Genomic DNA, 19,479 nt, shown 5'->3' with positions numbered 1-19,479 from the left:
AGACATTTTGAGCTAATCACGGAAATGTGAATGAGGGTAAGTAATAGATTATTATGGAAAGAAATCCTTAACTTAGAAATATATATTTACGTATTTATGTGAAATAACAAATTGCTTGAGATTTACTTTAAAATTCTCCAGGGAAGGTGAGTATGGGTGGCAAATGTGTGTCTGTGTGCACTTTCATGTGTGTCCTGATGAAACGAGATTGGTAAAATGTTTATAATTACTGAAGTTTGTGATGAGTACATGGGGATTTATTATACTCTACTCTCCACTTCTGGATATGTTTAAAGTTTTCAGCATAAAAAACTTAAAAAATGGCTAATTTTCCCAGTGTTGTACTAGGTATACAAAGCACCTGATCATTCACACATATACTGGCTACACACTCAGTATCACAAGCCAAAGCAAAAAATTATTCTCATCTGTGTATAGACTCTAAAATTTAAGAAAGCAGTTACTTCTTCTTCTGGGAGAATTTTATGCAGTCTCTAGCTGAGAATCAAGGAAGCTTTTTCCCAGTTGTCCATCTCTTCTGTGTGTATTAGAAACCTCAAGTTTTCTGCTAATGAAAGGACTCTGTACCATACTGGGCAGAGTGTGGGTCTTTTCTTATTCACTCCTGCTTCTCCTAGATTGGTTTTTTACAGAGTACCAGATGATTCATAAAGTGACAACCCATCCTTTATTTTAGTAAGATAAATAGCCCCAAGAATCCTTAAAGTGAATATCCCAATTATAAGACACATATTCCTTTAAGGACACAGAATATTTCCTTATGTAATTTAGATTAAAACACAGTATAAAATATGCTTTATATTAAGCACTTTTTATGTCTGGCCTGCTTCCTGGGTATTTATTTAAGCGTGACTTTTTCTCTCCTGATAACATGAAAAATCCTTCCAAAATGTGAAAGAAAATGCTAATGATCTTCAGGACCAGCTAGTTTTACTGTATCTATACCTATACCTTTCATCTGATTTTAAGTTGGTAAAAAGTCAAAATGTGATATGCAGCAAATAGCAAGGGTCTCAAATACTGAACAGGAAACAAGGCTCAGATTACAATGTCCTATAGACGTACTAACTCAGAAATGTAGGTCAAATCCTTTTATAATATTTTCATGAGTTCTTGATTTTTTTAAAATTAATGTATGCTTTGACAATGGAAAATGGATTAAGGCATTCTGTTGTTAGCTATTGTTTTATTGCCTATTTAAAATATATAGCAATTTTTTCAAATATTTATGTAACATGGCATTAATGTTTAGAAAAGCAAAATTAGCAATTGATTCCACAAACAGATACATCTAATACCTTGCTTCAATTGAAATCACTGCTGCTTCTTCAGTGCAATAATGGCATAACATCTGGGAGATTTCACAGGATCAAACAACTTCACGAGTGCAGACCACGCAATATCATCCTGCAAATTGGTAAGTGATTTAAATAGGCAACTACTTGTTGAAGATAAAAATGAGAGATGTTAGACTACATACTGGAATATAAAAACTACATGAAAAACAAACTATATAAAAGAAAATTATTCTTTGTTGAATAAAATTAACACTTAGAAATTCACCTTCGGGAATTTATGTTGAGGAAATAAAGATATGCATAGAGAGTGAACCACAAGGCTACTCCTTGCTGCAATTGTGAAAAACTGGAAGTGGCTAGAGACAACTGGGTATTACTTAAATAAATTATATGATGAAACATTATTCAGCTTCTGTAGTACATTTAATGAGATGGAAAAATTCTAAATAAAACAAATGAAAGAAATTAGATGCAAAACTGCATTTACAATTTATTCCAATTTTAAAGTAGAAATAATATGCTCATACATATACATGCAACAAACATATATTAGAAGCTCTAAAAAACATATCAATAATTTAAAAGCTAATGCTGAAAGGTGAGATAATCGTTACTTTTAATTTTTTATATATTCTTCATTTTAAATTTTCTAACATAAGTGTGTATTACTTTTATAATAGTAAAATATTATTTAAAATATTAACAAAATGAACAATTATATGATTTCTATCACTTCGTTACCAATCTGTTAAACTTGGTGCATACTGTTTTGCCTACCTATTTTATTTAGGTCACTGGAAATTGTTTTGAAAGGGAAATGATGAGTACCTAGTAAAATAAGGCTGATTCTGTGAACTAACAAGTTGAGAACCAAAAGATTCCAGTGATTTTGAATTAGTTAGTAGCTTAGGAAAGTACATAATTATGTAAATATTTAAAAATTGCCTTTCTCCATAAAAATACCAATTATTAAAATCCATCTGTTCCAAGTAGTTTGCTGAAAAGAAATAAAGCTCTCCATATGATAAAACAAAATTATTAAAATAAAGAGTTTATACTGGAAACAAGGCTGAATCCACAAATGGGCTTAATTTTAAAGAGCTCAAAAACATTATTTTGATCATAGAGTAGAATCTGAAAAACACATTTTCCCCAAAGATAACAAAAAATCATATTTTTTGGTCATTCAACAAAGATAAAACAAATAAGACTGTGAAAAAAACAGAAGCAATTATCACTGATGAGAAGGAAATTTCTAAACTGCAGAGTGCATATGTCCAAAAATTCAAAAGTGAATTAAAAGGTGATTCTTATAAAATGAAGCATAAAAATGGTATCTTTACATCTTGCCTTTATTAATTTTAGCTATACTATATGTCATATATGATGGTTTGTGTGCATCGTCTACTGTATAGTAATTACCATAAAATTAAAAGAATGTAAACTTTATTATAGTAGCTTTGCTGGAAACATCTGTTGTACATATGTTTTTGTTTCAAAAGAGATGGAAAGAATATTTAGAATTGGAAAATACAATGAGAAAAATTATCTTACTAGTTTTATGTGAAAGAATGTTATCCTAGTTATAAGCAGATCCATATTACTGGGTTTAATAAATATATTTGTTATGCATTTAAAATTAACATAATTTACCTGCTCTTTCAGGTAGCAAAGCCGATCCAGAAGAATCAATGTCTCTATGCAAGGAGCCAGAACAACTTTCAACTAAAAGAAAGTATAAGATAGGACAGTGGTACTTTAAAACAAACAAAAATACTAGCTTAACACTTGTTTAAGAAAATGTATCTACAGAAACTCATATAAGGCCAAATCTCCAATACTCATCGTACATCTTCAGAAAATAAATACTTCAGAGATCAAAAGTTTTTCTTTAATAGTAAAAGGAAAAGAATGTCCTTTGAGTGACTTTGGGATAGAATCCAAAAGCAATCATACATATGTGATAGAAAGCTTTTAAAGGGGTACTAAGAATGAAATTCATTAAAAGGAATGCTTGTGAAATAACTGCATTGAGACCAATATGTGTTCAAAGAACTCTAAAACTTCTTTCCATGCATTTATAATACACTTTAAGAGAAATCTACCATGTGTTCTCTTTATTACATTACTGACACCTAATATAGTTCTAAAATAGGAAATGATCCAAAACAGTTTTTCTACATTAAGAGAAAAACAACACAGATTGGTTGGCCCCATAAAAAAATTTAATAGGAGCCTACTCAAGTCTAGCAACATATTCAATTTAGTATGTTTAATTCTGAGATTTACCATATTAAAAGCCTCCAGCTCATTCATTCTAGGCTTGTACTTCTCATAGTAGTCCATTATAATTCTTTCTGGCAGCTTCAAGATAAAATAACAATAATAAATTTAATAACAGTTAAAAATATTTTTTTCTAATCAAACATACCCTAAAGTAAAACAAACATAACAATTTAAAACAACCTTAGGTATCTGAAGAGCTCTAAGGATATCCATGAAACAAGTCAATATAACTAAATTCTTTCATTTAAATCTTCTGTACCAATATAGGTTATTCAGTATATCCTAAGTAAAATCACCAATAACAGCCTATTAACTTTGTTTGATTTCAACAAGTAGTGATGAAATACTTACTTTCACTTGTTTCTATGCTTGGGGTGCACAGTAGGTAGGAGCTCAATAAACAGTTCTTGAACAAAATTAAAATTTAAACAATATATCTAAAACTATATATCCTAAAGAATAACTCAAAGGCAAAAGGAATACAGTGAGGACATATATTCATATTTAAGGTAATTTCTTCTAACATCCACTTAACAAATCCATCAACAAGCATTGCTGTTTTTTTCTCTAAAACATATGACACCCATAGTACACTGAACCTTTGTGGTTAGTAGGCCACTTTCTAGATCATTTACATGTTTCTGTTCCCACCAGTTGAGCTTTATGCCTACTGAATTAATTGTATTTGTTCTTAAACTTGTTATTCCAGTTATATTATAATATGACATGAATAAATATTACAAAACCAATGAGATACAAATACAAAAGGCAAAGTTGTTTCTCTATAAGTTGAATGCCTCTGTGAAAGGCCTGATAAAGGAACGTCACCAGAAGGAATTGCTCTCAAATTATATGTGGTCAAAACAAATGAAAGACTGAATAAAGAGAGTCCAAAATCTGAAAGGATTTGTATTCAGATTTCCTTGAAAATATCTAAATATTTTTTCAAAGCCCCTATTCTTTTTCTATTACATGAAATTTCTTTTGAGTTCAAAAAATACAAAAGGGTAGGTAACAGTGACAAGTAAAGCTTCGTCTCATCCAATTTCTAGTGTAGCTTTCCAGAAAAGATCTCCCCTTCGGTATAAAACCCAAGCAGATTATGGCCTTCTCTCCAACCCTTTTTAAAATTTTGCCCATCTTTGAATCAAATGAGTACCTCCTGGACCAAATTTTTGCAGTAGAGTATATTGGACTAGATCTAGGTCTGCACTTCAAGCCAGCAAAAACTCTCATCTCAAAAAAATTGTGTATGTGTTCGAATTATAGCCTTTAGTCTTCACTTCTGTCCTGTCATGTGAGATCAGCAGTTACAGGACAACTCAGAACTCACAATCTTTTTTCAATCCTGCCTCATCAGCATACTGCTTCCTACAAACATGGTTTTTCAATGTGACTCCTTGGGTTCTCCAATATTGTCTCCCCTTTATGTCAAACCGAGAAGCACCACCCTGGTCATCAACTGCATTTGCTCCAAACTAGGAATTGTTGATTTTGTTCCTCAGGATATGCTACTTTAAAGAACTATATTGTTGGTTTTGTTGGTGATCTGTAACCTGGGCAATTTCTCTTGGCATCTTTCTGCATCCTTCTTTACCTTCACTGTACTTCATAATGTACATGGTTTGAGATTTAATATGCTTTTTGATTTTGTCAAAAAGGAGTTTGTGTTTCTATTTCTCTTTTTATTTGTTGCTTTTGTGTAATTTTGAAGAGAAAAGGTGAGAACATCACCTTTACTTTTCTATTAAAAAAAAAAAGTGGAAGTCTTTTGCTTTACTTTGAGTAATCCAAAGCTGGATACTGTAAACTATGCATTACAGGTATGTTTGATGGACAGACGTTAAGGTAGAAATCCAACTAGTAAAACTATATGCAAAGCTGTGTGCAAAAAACAAAACAAAATAAATGGCCTTATTCTTACACCAAAAGTTTGGTGGATATAATTATATTAATATGTATCTCATAAGATTAGATCAGAGAATCTATGGAAGTTTTATGAAGACACTGTTTTTTAATTCTAATATCAATTTGTAACATATGTATATTCATGGTCTTATTTTACAGATGACATTATTGGGTGTTAAATCCAGTAAGAGCCAAGATAGGGAAAGCATCCTAGAGATAAAGGAGGCATCAGAATTGAGGAAGTGCCTGAGTGTAGATCATACTTAGGCAAGGACATACATACATGGAAACTTACAAGATGAAGTGCACATTGAATGGCAGTTGGGAGTTTTGGTCATGAATTCCATTGCTCCCTGCTGCCCATCTCCTAGACTCGAGAAAAAGGGATTAATATTAGTTGAGCTGTATAACAGGGCCTTAGCTCAGTGAGCTGTCATTTAGGTTCAGGGAGATATCCAGTCCTAAAGAGAAACTGGGTGAGAGACAGTGAAGGAGCAGTCATATTGAGGAGCTTTAGGTTTTCTCCCTTACTTTTCTTACAATTTTTTTGACATTTTAACTCCAATACAGCATATGTGTTAGATCTGCGGTCCCCAACATTTTTGGCACCAGGGACCGGTTTCAGGGAAGGCAATTTTTCCACGGATGTGGAGGGGGGTTGGTGGGGGGGTGGATGGTTCAGGCGGTAATGGGAGCGATGGGTTAGGTGGTAATGTGAGTGATGGGGAGCGATGGGGAGCGGCAGATGAAGCTTCGCTCGCTCGTCCGCCGCTCACCTCCTGCTGTGCGGCCCAGTTCCTAACAGGCTACAGACCTATACCGGTCCTCAGCCCGAGGGTTGGGGACCCCTGTGTTAGTATATGTCCTATGATTCAACACACTTCAAATGCTTGATCAACTTCATCCTGTCTGCAAAAGTTTCAAAAATCAAAGTTCTGGATATAAGCATCTCTTCTTTAAATGCTTCAGTAGATTCATCATTCCTTGAGTTTCTTCTGCCTTTATTTCAAACCTCAATTCTTCAACCTGCTTTAGAAGTACATTTATTTTGTCTGCTGGCAAGCACAGAGTTTTCTCTTTATTCTTCCTTGTAGGCTTATTTGTCTGATGAACACTAGTTGTAGAAAAATGCTAAGCATTCTTCTTGAGCTCAATGTCTGTTAATAAGTTATATGGATATGACAAAAAGGAGCATTGGCTCTACAGTTAGACAGACTGCATTGGAATCCTTCCTCCCCAATTTCCTAGATTTGAGCTTTAAGAAATCCACTTAACCTATGTCTCAATTTCCTTACCTATAAAATGAGGATAACTATTCATTTCATAAAGTCATCCTTAGCATTCAGTGAGATAACATAAACAAAGCTTTTAGCACAATGTTTGGCACAAAGCAAAGGTTCAATAAACATTAGCTTTGCTCACATTATTTTTAAAAAATAAACATAATTTAGAAGTTTCAGATTTAAAGATATTTTGAAGATAACAGAGTTTAGATATACCCTATATCCAGTTTCCCCTATTATTAACACTTTACAATACAGTTATTTGTTATAGTAAATGAACCAATAATGATATATTACTATTAGCTAAAGTTTACATTTCATTCGGATTTTCTCACTTTTTACCTAATGTCCTTTTTCAGTTCCAGGATCCCATCCAGTTTATTACATTGTATCTAGTCCTATTGGTTGTGACAGTTTTTCAGACTCGCCTTTTATTTTTTTTCTTTTTTCTTTTTATTGGAGTATAGTTGACTCACAAGACTTGCCTTGGTTTTGATGACCTTGACAGTATTGAGGAGTACCAGTCAAGCATTGTGTAGGATGTTCCTTCACTGGGATTTGTCAGATGTTTTCCTCATAATTAGACTGGGGCTATGGGCTTTGAGAGGAAGACTACAGAATTAAGTATGATATTCCTCACATCATATGAAGGGTACATACTATCCATATGATTTATCACTGTAGATATTGACCTTGAGTACTTGGCTGAGATAGTATTTGTCAGGTTTCTTCACTGTAATGTTCCTCCTTTTCCCCTTTCCACGTTGTATGCTTTGGAAGAAAGTCACAACTTGCAGCCCACACTTAAGGAGTGAGGGTGCAATATCCAAATAAATTATTTAGAATTCTTTTCCATGGAAGATTTTTCTCTTCTCTTCCGTTTATTTATTAAAATCATCTTTTTATAGATCTATATAAGGGGGTCCAGGTACACAAAGGTGGACCAGACTTCAACTTCATGGGGAATGGGTCGTATGATTGGATGAGAGATACATAGTTGTTCAGAGATTCTACCCACACACTACCTGATCAGAAGATAGGTTAGCAATTGACCTTATTTTCACCAGTAGATGGTAGGAATGAGGCTGCTGATATACCCTTGGCTAGAACTCAAGGTAGGTGGATGTGGTACCAAATTGAGAATGCAAAGGAAAACTTCTTAAAGGAAATTAAAAGTGCTACTCCAGTGAACATGTGAATGATAATGAAAACAAAAGTCTTATTGCTGATACTGAGAAAGTTGTAGTGGTCTGGATAGAAGATCAAACCAGCCACAACATTCCCTTAAGCCAAAGTCTAATCCAGAGCAGGGCCCTAACTTTCTTCAATTCTATGAAAGCTGGGAGAGGTGAGGAAGCTGCAGAAGAAATTTGAAGCTAGCAGAGGTGGGTTCATGATGTTTAAGGAAAGAACCTGTCTCTGTAACATAAGAGTGCAAGGTGAAGCAGCAAGTACTGATGTAGAAGCTATAGTAAGTTATCCAGAAGATCTAGGTAAGATAATTAAAGAAGGTGGCTACATTAAACAACAGATTTTCAGTGTAGAGGAAACTGCCTTATATTGGAAGAAGATGCCATTTAGGACTTTCATAAAGTCCTAAAGAGGACTAAAGAGGAGAAGTCAATGCCTGGCTTCAAAGCTTCAAAGAATAGGCTGAAATCTCTTTTGTCAGTTAGGGTCTAATACAGCTGGTGACTTTAGGTTGAAGCTGACCTCATTTACCATTCCAAAAATCCTAGGACCCTTAAGAATTATGCTAAATCTACTCTGCTTGTGCTCTATAAATAGAACAACAAAGCCTGGATGATAGCACATCTGTTTACAACATGGTTCACTGAATATTTTAAGACTATTGTTGAGACCTACTGCTCAGAAAAAAAGATTCTTTTCAAAATATTACTGCTCATTGGCAATGCACCTCAAGAGCTCTCATGGAGATGCACAATGAGATTAAAATGCTATTTTTATGCTGCTAACACAATATCCATTCTGCAGCCCATGGATCAAGCAGTAATTTTGACTTTAAGTCTTACTTAAGAAATACATTTTGTAAGGCCATAAATAGTGATTCATCTGATGGATCTGGGCAAAGTAAATTGAAAACATCCTGGAAAGTATTCACTATTCTAGATGTAAGAACATTCATGATTCATGGGAGGATGTCAAAATAACAACATTAACAGGAGTTTGGAAGAAGCTGATTCCAACTCTCCTAGATGACTTTGAGGGGTTCAAAACTTCAGTGGAGGAAGTAACTGCAGATGTGGCAGAAACAACAAGAGAACTAGAATTAGAAGTGGAGCCTAAAGATGTGACTGAATTGCTGCAACCTCACGATAAAGCTTTCACAGGTGAGGAGTTGCTTCTTATGGATGAGCAAAGAAAGTGGTTTCTTGAGATGGGATCTACTCTTGGTGAAGATGCTGTGAAGACTGTTGAGATGACAAAAAAGGATTTAGAAAATTATATAAACTTAGTTTATAAAGTAGCAGCAGAGTTTGAGAGGATTGACTCCAATTTTGAAAGACGTTCTGCTGTGGGTAAAATGCTATCCAACAGCATTGCCTGCTACAGAGAAAATGTGAAAGGTCAATCTGTGGGTCAAACTTCATGGTTGCCGTATTTTAAGGAATTGCCACCCCAGCCTTCAGCAGCCACCACCCTGCTCAGTCAGCACCACCTACATCGAGGCAAGAGTCTGCACCAGCAAAAAGACTAGGACTTGCTGAAGGCTCAGATGATGGTCAGCAGTTTTCAGCAATAAAGTATTTTTATTTACTTTTTGAATTTTATTTTTTTATACAGCAGGTTATTAGTTATCTATTTTATACATACTAGTGTATACATGTCAATCCCAATCTCCCAATTCATCCCACCACCACCCCCGCCACTTTCCCCCCTTGGTGCCCATACGTTTGTTCTCTACATCTGTGTCTCTATTTCTGCCCTGCAAACCAGTTCATCTGTACCATTTTCTAGGTTCCACATATATGCGTTAATATATGATATTTGTTTTTCTCTTTCTGACTTACTTCACTCTGTATGACAGTCTCTAGATTCATCCACGTCTCTACAAATGACCCAATTTCATTCCTTTTTATGGCTGAGTAATAGTCCATTGTATATATGTGCCACATCTTCTTTATCCATTCGTCTGTTGATGGACACTTAGATTGCTTCCATGTCCTGGCCACTGTAAATAGTGCTGCAGTGAACATTGGGGTGCATGTGTCTTTTTGAATTATGGTTTTCTCTGGGTATATGCCCAGTAGTGGGATTCCTGGGTCATATGGTAATTCTATTTTTAGTTTTTTAAGGACCCTCCATACTGTTCTCCATAGTGGCTGTACCAATTTACATTCTCACCAACAGTGCAAGAGGGTAGCAATAAAATATTTTTTATTAAGGCATGTACATTATATTTTTAGACATAATGCTATTGCACACATAACAGACTAAAGTACAGTGTAAACATAATTTCTATATGCGCTGGGAAACCAAAAAATTCACGTGACTTGCTTTATTACGGTATTTACTTTATTGTGGTGCTCTGGAACTGAACCCACAGTCTGAGGTATGCCTGTGTTATTATAGTGGCTGTAAAAAGCAGCAGGAACTTACTTATGGGAATAATGCACATGTTCTTTGCATATCACCAAAGATGACAGGCTTCCTATATATATTTAAACTGTATCAGGAATTCGCTGTTTCTTTAGGGTCAGATGACCTCATATAACGTAGATCATTTCTGGATACAGTCAGTCCTCCATATCCATAGATGTGGAACCCACAGATACAGAGGGCTGACTATACCATATAAAATGGTACTATACCATTTTATATAAGGGACCTGAGCATCCTTGGGTTTTGTTATCAGTGGGGGGCCAATTCCCCATGAATACCGAGGAACCACTGAATATTACTACATGGAAGTTTATGAGCTCCTTGTATTTTTTGTTGCCCTCCCACTTATATTGAAACCACCTAGTGATTATGATTACTACTAATTAATCTTTGATCTAATGTCCAAAGATCAGTTTATTTGGTCTCTCCACATGTGCCTAGTCCTTTGGCCTCATCTCTCACCACTGTCTCCTCTACTTGCTTTATGCTCCAGCTGTGCTGAGTCCAGAATCATGTTTCTTACTCTCTGTGGTTTTGTACAAGCTATTCCCCCCACCACACACACCTGAAATTCCCTGCTCCCTACCTTCCCACCTTGTTTGCTTAATGAACTCCTATGTACCCTTCAAAACCAAGCTAAGGCATCAATGTCCTCTGAGAAATCTTAAAGGCAGAGTGAGTCACTCCAAGCATACATACTTAATATATGTCTAACATTGTAAGTTCATGCTATAATTACTTGTTTTCTTTTCTCATGGGTTATGTCTTAATTATCTTTGTAGCTCCAGAGTTTCCACTCTTCTTGGCACATGGGAGATTCTTCAAAATAAATGTTTGCTGGTGAATAACTAAATGATTTTGGTCTCAAAAGTTTTGCTTTTGCTGGCCTGTTTTGGAGAAATATTTAAGGATAATTTTCTGAGTTATCCTCTATCCCTTCCACTAAGGTTCTCTCTTAGTGATTTTCAACTTTGTCCATTCAACAGCACACACCCCACTCCTGTTAAATCACCAGTTTTATTGTCTATTTCATTCTCAATATCTGAGAGTAATATTTATTTGAATATTCATCATATGTATACAGCACACAAACACACATACATGCAAGCTCTAGAACATAAGCTCCTTTTATTTCCCCTTCTTATGGACAAATGCTCCAGCTCGTTCTTTGTCTAGCAAGCAATAGTGGTTTTGCTGCTTTTAAAATTTGATGCTTCAAAAATTTACGGGTGTGTGTGTGTGTGTGTGTGTGTGTACGCTCATGTATCCGTGTGTGTGCAGTACATGCATGTGGAAGGAGAAAGAGAGAAAATTAATACAAAAGAAGAAAAAAATGCTGTGGACCATGAATATGAAAACTTAAATACAATTTTAAAGGTTTTCTGAAATTTGGTGAGATGCCAAAGTTTGGAACAGAAGATAAAATTTAAAAATATTTTTTAAGGTCTAGGTAAAGCTAATCACTAGGATTTTGTTATTTGAGACAACTGTAAAGTTGTATTAAAATATTTTATAAAGAAGTAATTGAACTTTACTTAATTACAAAGAATATTACTGTAAAATTTCATTCTAAGCAGTCCATCTATTATAAACAGTATACTTGCAGATATAAGGTAGCTGATGTTCTGTCACAATTTATTGTTTTCAGTGGCTTGGCTTTGCTGTGAAATCGAAACACTCTTCTTAAACAGAACTGTATCTTATGCAGGGGTGAAACAATATCACCCTTAAACGGTTAAGGCTATAAAAAATTAAAAATCAAGGAGGGGATCATTTTGATAAAAAGTCTTCAAAATATAAGAACAGAATCACTGCTTTTCCCCATTTCCCCACTCTATGTTTCTTGGTGTAACATGGCATTTTAAGATAATATGGGGTCTGTAATGGGAATGTTAATGGAATCACTAAAATGACAAATGCTTGAAGACAGCGGATCTTAACTGGGGGTGATTTTGACCCCCAGGACATTTGTGGCAATGTCTGGAGATTTTTTAAAAATTTATTTATTTTGGATTGTTACAATTAGTGCGCTACTGCAGACACCTCGTGGGTAGAGGTCAAAGATGTTAAACATCCTCCAACGCACACGTTAGTTCTCCACAATAAAGAATTATCCAAATGTGCTGAGTTTGACAAAATCCTGCTCTAAGAGAAAATGTCCAATGCTGTCTGTCACAGCTGACTATAGGACTTATGGATTGATATTTTAAGCTGTGTATGAACCACTTATATATTCAGCACATGCTGTTCTGTTCTGGTCTTTGGAATGATGATTTGTCTGGGAATGTTGTTTTTCCTCACGTTTACATGATTTCTTGTGACTAAGAAAGTATCAGAGCATGTTAGGAGGTTTCTAGGCACTTCACTTGCTTACATAGTTTTGAATATGAAGAGATGTGCTTTGAGAGATCAGAAACACATCAGTGGTATTCACCACACTTTCAATTATATACAAAAGTTTGTTAGTAAATGATTATAAATTTAGTCAAAGATCTTTTAAACACTTTGGTATATCAAATATTTTAAATTTAAGCGGTTTTGATACTTTTTAGTAATTAGAATCTTGTGAAAATTAATTTCATTTTTTAAATAAAACTATTCATAAATCTCTTCTTATTGTGTTTGTGGTCAAAACCTTCATTTTAGCACTGATATTTCATAATGTGGGAGAAAAATAATAGGATTTTGTATTATATCAGAAATATAAGCTTGGTTTTAATAACTTATCCTATTTCCAACCACTCTGGCCTGACAGACACAACTCTCAATTCCTCTTGTTTAACATAAAAACAAACAAAAAACCCCTCAAAACACGTACTCATCTATTTGCTTCCTCTCACCCCCCTACCTTTGAAATGCCTTATTAGGTTCTGTACTTTCCTCCCCTTCCAGCTTGGGTTTCTTGTTCCTTTTCTTTTCCTCACCCATTTTATTCAACATATTTATCTTTCAATGAACTTAAATAGTTTTAAGAGAAAAATCAGCAGGGCACTATTAATTGTCTTTACTAACTAATAAAGGTAATCATTTAAAACTGATATTTTATGGTGATACTTAGCTACATTAGTCTTTTTCCTTTTGTTTTTAATTTCACTTCTCAGTACAGTGGTGGTTGACAGTGGAGGTTCTGATGTAAGTTGAATCTGCGTTCAAGTTCCAGCTCTGCCACTTGCTCTTCAACGCTGAGAAAATGACTTGCCTTTTTGTAAGCCTCTCTTTCTAGATCATTACATTGGGAATAATAATAGTATCTTACTCTTTTAGTGAAGAGTAAATGCGATAATGTTATGATGTCTTTAGCATAATAACTATAATATAGTAAGTGCTTAGTAAATATTAGCTATTATTAATATTCTAATCAGTAATATAATAAGCATATTAAGAAACATTTACTATGGTTATTATTAGAGACAAACCTGGGAAGAGAAAGCCATCACGAAAAATAAGTAACACTCTTTCTGGATTTTTACAGTTTGGTTTTTGACAAAGGATAATACATTTTTAGTTTAAGTAAAAACTTAGCTCTATATTTGTAAAAATTATGCTTAGGTTGTGTTCCTGATAGTAAATGTAAGATGCGGAATTGAGACATGACGTAAATATATGCATTAAGAAAGACTAATTGGAAGGAAGACCAGTCTGATTAAAAATATTTTAAAAAACAGAAATAAAATAACTAAGATAACACTGTCTATTCTTATTTATGCAAGACTAGAAGGATCTTCATTTTGGTGACTAAATAAAAATGTTTATAGGAGTCATATCAATTGTATTATTATAAGTAGTACATATACAAAGATAAGAATCATAAAAACTAGTATTATTTAGTTAGCACTTACTATGTACATTGTATTCAGCATTTTATGTCTATTACCTCATTTAATTTTTCTTAAATCCTATGAATTAGAAATGCTTTTTCAGAGCTGTTTTACAGAGGAGGAAACTTATTCGTACCAGTCTAATTGCTTTAAGTAATAAAGCAACTGGGGAGTAAATGGATAATTGGTACAATAAATAATAATACCCTCTGGCTTTGATATAACTTAACCATATCTGTATAATTTTTCTCTTTCAAGAAGAAACCTTAACCACCTTAATCACCATTCCTTAACCAACTATTTTATTCTTTATTTCAATTTATAATCAATTCAAAATACCAAAGTGATCCAGATTCAACTTAATATTTTAGTTAATAACTCATCTGAATCATGTTGAGAGTTATTTTTTTCTCAGTGTTAGACTACTTATTACCACTAGTCCATCAGCTTACCTTTTGTGTATTCAACAATATGTTCTCAATTATTACCCTGGGCTTTCTATGACATTACCACTTTCCAGGATTCTCCCATTCAAAGGGTTTTTGAATTTAAGATTTTTAATTTTAATGGGTTATACAGCCTTTAAATACATGCAGTTTAAAATTAAAACCATCGTCTCCTGATGTACTTACAATTCCCATTTGCTCTTGCTTTTTAAGTCTATTTTGATTTGAAAATTGACACAGTTTTACTTGAATAAACCTGAAAGGGGAATCACTCTGGAGGTGTACAACAGCAAACTATCCGTATAATATTGACAGAAAAGGTGAACTGGAATAAAGGTAACTGAAGTTTGGTTTCAACATAATTTAGATGTTTTTCATGAATAAGAGAAAAGTAGAGGGCAAATAATTTTGTATTATCTCAATTCATAACCCCATAGAAGTTCTCTTGTTTCTTATAAAAACAATGGGTAATCATATACTGACCTTGGACTCATCTAATCCAAGCTTCTTTAGAGACTTTCTGACATAATCCAGAAAGGAAGAGGATTTGGAATAAATTTTACCAACATGCCGATCACTGCAAAACAAAATTAAATCACTCTTTAGTTTTTCCAATTTAAATTATAGATGATTTTAAATTCAGTCATGAAATATTTTTAAATACCTTCTGTGCATATGGCACAAGCTCCACATGTGATAATAATGTAGTAATATTTTTGTGAACACTTTTAGTTTACATATTACAAAAATATTCGGGATCTGCTTTTGAGAATTCCTTCAACATACAACAGTGGAAGACAATATTATGAAGACAATACTATGAGAAAGAAGTTGTAAACTTAGTACTAAAAAAGTCTCATTTTTAAAGGGAACTATAGGTATTTCGAAAGGTTCCATTGTGCTGCAAAGCACATTTTCACTTTACTGGCTCAACATTACAGTGCACATTTCATGGCAACACCTGCTAATAGTGGTGACATCCAACAGCCATGCAAACAGAACTTCAATGCCAGCCATTGGAAAAGCACCATATGCTGCTGAGTAGGGTCTGACTTGATCTCATTTATGCCCTGCAGATTTTCATTACAGCATAAACAAAATATGAGATGGTTTTAAATTTAAATAATGCAATGCTGGACTATCACATCTCACAATTTTGGTTGTATTTAAGTATAATGTAAAAATCAAGAGAATAAAAAATTTACCACCTCCAAGTATCAAAAACAATGAATAAAAGCTCATTTACTCTTGGCAGTATAAATATTAATCCCTATGCTTAGTCAGACACGAAGCTCTACCAATTCTTCCATTGAAATATACCTCAAATATACAACTTCAGCTCCACTTCTAGATGGCCACTTTAATTACACTTGCTATTACCTCATGTCCTAATTATTACAGCTACTTCCTAATTAAAGCTGATGTTTGTCCCTTCACTCCTGCCTACATTGTCATGCTATTTTGTTAGAAGAGCAGTTTCATTTACCACTTTCCTGCTCAGAAAACTGCTTTGAAATAATAGTCATTTGAAAAGGTATAGGTTCCAGGAAACAGAAATTATATTTTTTATTAGTTTTTGTGTAATTCTCAGATCTTACACATTTATATATAAGAGATATCATATAATCGATATGGACATCTTATGTATCACAGTATATTGAAATGATAAACTGTGTAGCCAGAAAAAGAAAAAAAGCCATTTAATATTAACTTCCTGCTCCTCATATTAAAAGGTTTTTAAACTTTTATTATTATTATTTTTTAATCCAGAGGGGCAAGCAATTCTTTCCCATGAGATAGTGATTTTGGTTCTTTTTTTTTTTTTTTTTGCGGCACGCGGGCCTCTCACTGTTGTGGTCTCTCCCGCTGCGGAGCACAGGCTCCGGACGCGCAAGTCCAGCGGCCATGGCCCACAGGCCCAGCCGCTCCGCGGCATGCGGGATCCTCCCGGACCGGGGCACAAACCCGTGTCCCCCGCACTGGCAGGCGGACTCTCAACCACTGCGCCACCAGGGAAGCCCCTGGTTCTTATTTTATACCATCTATCACCACCTAATGGAGTAGCTTAAGAGAGAAAGCAGAGCACAGTAGATAAGAGTGTAGCTTCCAGTCTGTCTCTATCACCTACTAGCTCCCTGTTTATAAAAACGGGATATTAATAGTACCAATTTTGTAAAGTCACTGTGAGGATGAAATTAGGTAACACACGTAAGGTGCTCACAACTGTGCCACCATGTGAGTTGTTTTTTTTGCTATCATGATTGTTGTTTTTATCATAATTGGAATTATCATTTGGATTTTTCTTCGATTACAAAGTTAAAAGAGCCAGAGTGAGAAGCTCACAGGAAAGTGCTAACCATTGTAAGCTGAAGACAGTAGACAGTATAAGTGTAGGTGGTATCGACTTGTTTCCTGGGTTTTGTATTTCAGATTGCTTGAAAATAAGAGAAACATTTAAAATTTTATTTGCCCTCGTCTTACTTTTTCTTTTCAGAATATACTACCCCTTTTCTGTTACAAAATCTCACAACATGATTATTAGATTACTTTTAGTGTATTAAGCAATAATTTGCTACATAAGACTTGTCCCTCAAATCCTTTGTTGAGGTATACTATTTTGGACCTGTTTTTAGCAGCAACCAGTAAGGGAGAAAAATATCATCCAAATAGAACTAGAAAGGTGATTATCTGATCATGTTACTTCTCCTTAAATTCCTCCAGAATTTCCCATGACTCTTAGAATTAAGATCTAAATGCTTAACATAGTATATAATAAGCCTTGTACCACCTGGTCCATTCTGACAACCTCTCTAACACTCCTAGGACACTGCCTCTCCATTCACAATGACAGTCTTTCTAGTTTCTTGAACACATCATGCTTTTGTCTATAAACACTATTTGTGTTACACTTCACCCCTAATCTTTTTGCCTAGGGAATCCCAAACTCATCCTTTCAGATCCTATCTTAAATGTTGCTTCCTTAGGAAAGTCTTCACTGGCCTCCCAGATGAAGTTAGGCTCCTGACACAGAGAACTATTCCTTCACATGTTTAGTCTTTTTTGTTTCTCTGAGTGTCTGTCTTTATTTTAAGTCAGTGGACTCCAAAGAGGGGTGAACACACCCCAAGGGAAAGAGAATATTAGAATTTTAATTTCTATTTATCTTTACCTTTTTACTTTCAATTTTTCAGTTTATTTAAAAATCTATACAATAGACTAGTAGAAAGACACATATATCACTTACAAATAATTAAGTATTCATTTTGGGGGTGCATGCTCAAGAATGTTTATTGACAGAGATGTGAAATTTAAAAATATGTTTGAGATCACTGCTCTGAGCAGCTGGAGAGCAGAGTTTCCACCTGTTTTGCTCATGACCATATCCCCTGTGCCTAGCATAGATGCTCCAATATAGCAGGATCTCAATAAATGGATTAAATAATTAAATAAATATCTCTTGCAGCTTGTAGAAACAAAAACATCTAGTCAGACTATAACATGAAATGCGTTAATACAGTAAATAGATCTATCTGCTAATCAAGTAGAGTTAGGAAGGCAGGCTTAACTATACAAATAAGCAAATGTGATTTAAAATATATATAGAGAGAACTACTGAACAAATATATAAGGAATAGTGCAATGTAAACAAAACAAATAATAACAGTTAGTATTTATTTCATGTTTACAATGTGCCAGGACCTCTAAGTCCTTTGCTGCATTTACTTATTTAATCCTTACTACTACTCCATGTGGTAGGTCCCACTATTATCCCCATTTTAAAGATGGTGAAACTAAAGAACAGAGAGGTTAAGTAAACTGCCCACAGTTTGAATTCAGGAAGTCTGGCTTCAGAGTCTGGGATATTAACTACTATTAAATATTAACTCTGGCACAATTCTTCAACAGGATTTATACTTGATATTGTTAAACTGCAGATGAAGAATGTCTACATCTGTGTTATAGACAAACAGAAGTAGGCAGACTCCATGTGAACTCAAGAGTGAAATAAGTGTGATTCCTTGCTCTACCACGTATTTACCACTTAAAAACCTCTCTTTGCCTCTCCTTGTTCAGCAGTAGAAGGTTGAAGATGAGAGTCTATGTATGTACCATGCTTGGCTCAGTGTCTGACAAACACTCAGTGAATGGAGGTCATTTTCCTGTTATTGTGCTGGGTTCTAGGGGTAGAATCATCCACAGTTTATAAAGGAAGACAGGTGAACAAATGCTATAATTCAATGTGATAAGCACAAGATGGTGCTCAGAATACAGCACAGAGTAGGGAGTGCTTTAGCTGCTGGAATGGACTAGGGTAAGCTTTCTGAGAGAAGGAATTAAGTTTCAAAATGTCTCAGTTTCCAACAGTACTGCGAACAGCAATACTGATAAAACAAATGATAAAATTATAAAAGTAACATACTAAAATTAGGCCAACATGTAAAATATAGAAATAGGTTACAACAATTTTTTTTAAAACTGTTCTCCTTAAGGACTCCAAAGAGGTACTTTAAAGGGTTACAATTTTCCATAAAATATGAAAAGGATAATTGTGTAAGAAATAAGTCCTTTTCTAAAATGTATTAAATTTATTTGGTTCTATGTAAGACTGTATTTAAAAATAGAGTGCTATTGTTAAAAAATTCAGAAAAAATGGTTTTATTACTTTCACGGTATAGAAGGAGAAGGGAAGTACCCATAAGTCCATTTTGGTTTAAGAAAAAAAAAGTATATTTTACAGGAAACAGAATGTCAATTTAAATGTTATTACCAAAGCAACACAAGATTTAGTATAATG

General features: G+C 34.3%; 1 protein-coding gene across 8 annotated transcripts in view; it reads right to left on the bottom strand.

Annotated features, from left to right (window-relative positions):
- The window catches only part of METTL25 (methyltransferase like 25), a 132,151-nt gene that overhangs the window by 31,775 nt on the left and 80,897 nt on the right, over positions 1-19,479 (bottom strand). For 7 of the 8 annotated variants that reach the window (XR_010932511.1, XR_010932513.1, XR_010932510.1 and 4 more), the window contains exons 9-12: positions 15,168-15,261; positions 3,609-3,683; positions 2,973-3,044; positions 1,320-1,428 (exon numbers count right to left, since the gene is read on the bottom strand). Coding sequence is in view for 4 of the 8 variants with exons in the window: in XM_067697472.1 (XP_067553573.1) it covers positions 1,336-1,428; positions 2,973-3,044; positions 3,609-3,683; positions 15,168-15,261 (334 nt within the window). In the remaining 4 variants the exon portion in view is untranslated. The remainder of the gene's footprint in view (positions 1-1,319; positions 1,429-2,972; positions 3,045-3,608; positions 3,684-15,167; positions 15,262-19,479) is intronic. The other variant, XM_067697473.1, reaches the window with a different exon arrangement.

Source organism: Pseudorca crassidens, chromosome 11, assembly GCF_039906515.1.
Source record: "Pseudorca crassidens isolate mPseCra1 chromosome 11, mPseCra1.hap1, whole genome shotgun sequence".
Taxonomy (NCBI): Eukaryota; Metazoa; Chordata; class Mammalia; order Artiodactyla; family Delphinidae; genus Pseudorca; species Pseudorca crassidens.
The sequence above is the reverse complement of the archived record's forward strand: the minus strand, read 5'-3'. Positions and strand labels throughout refer to the sequence as shown.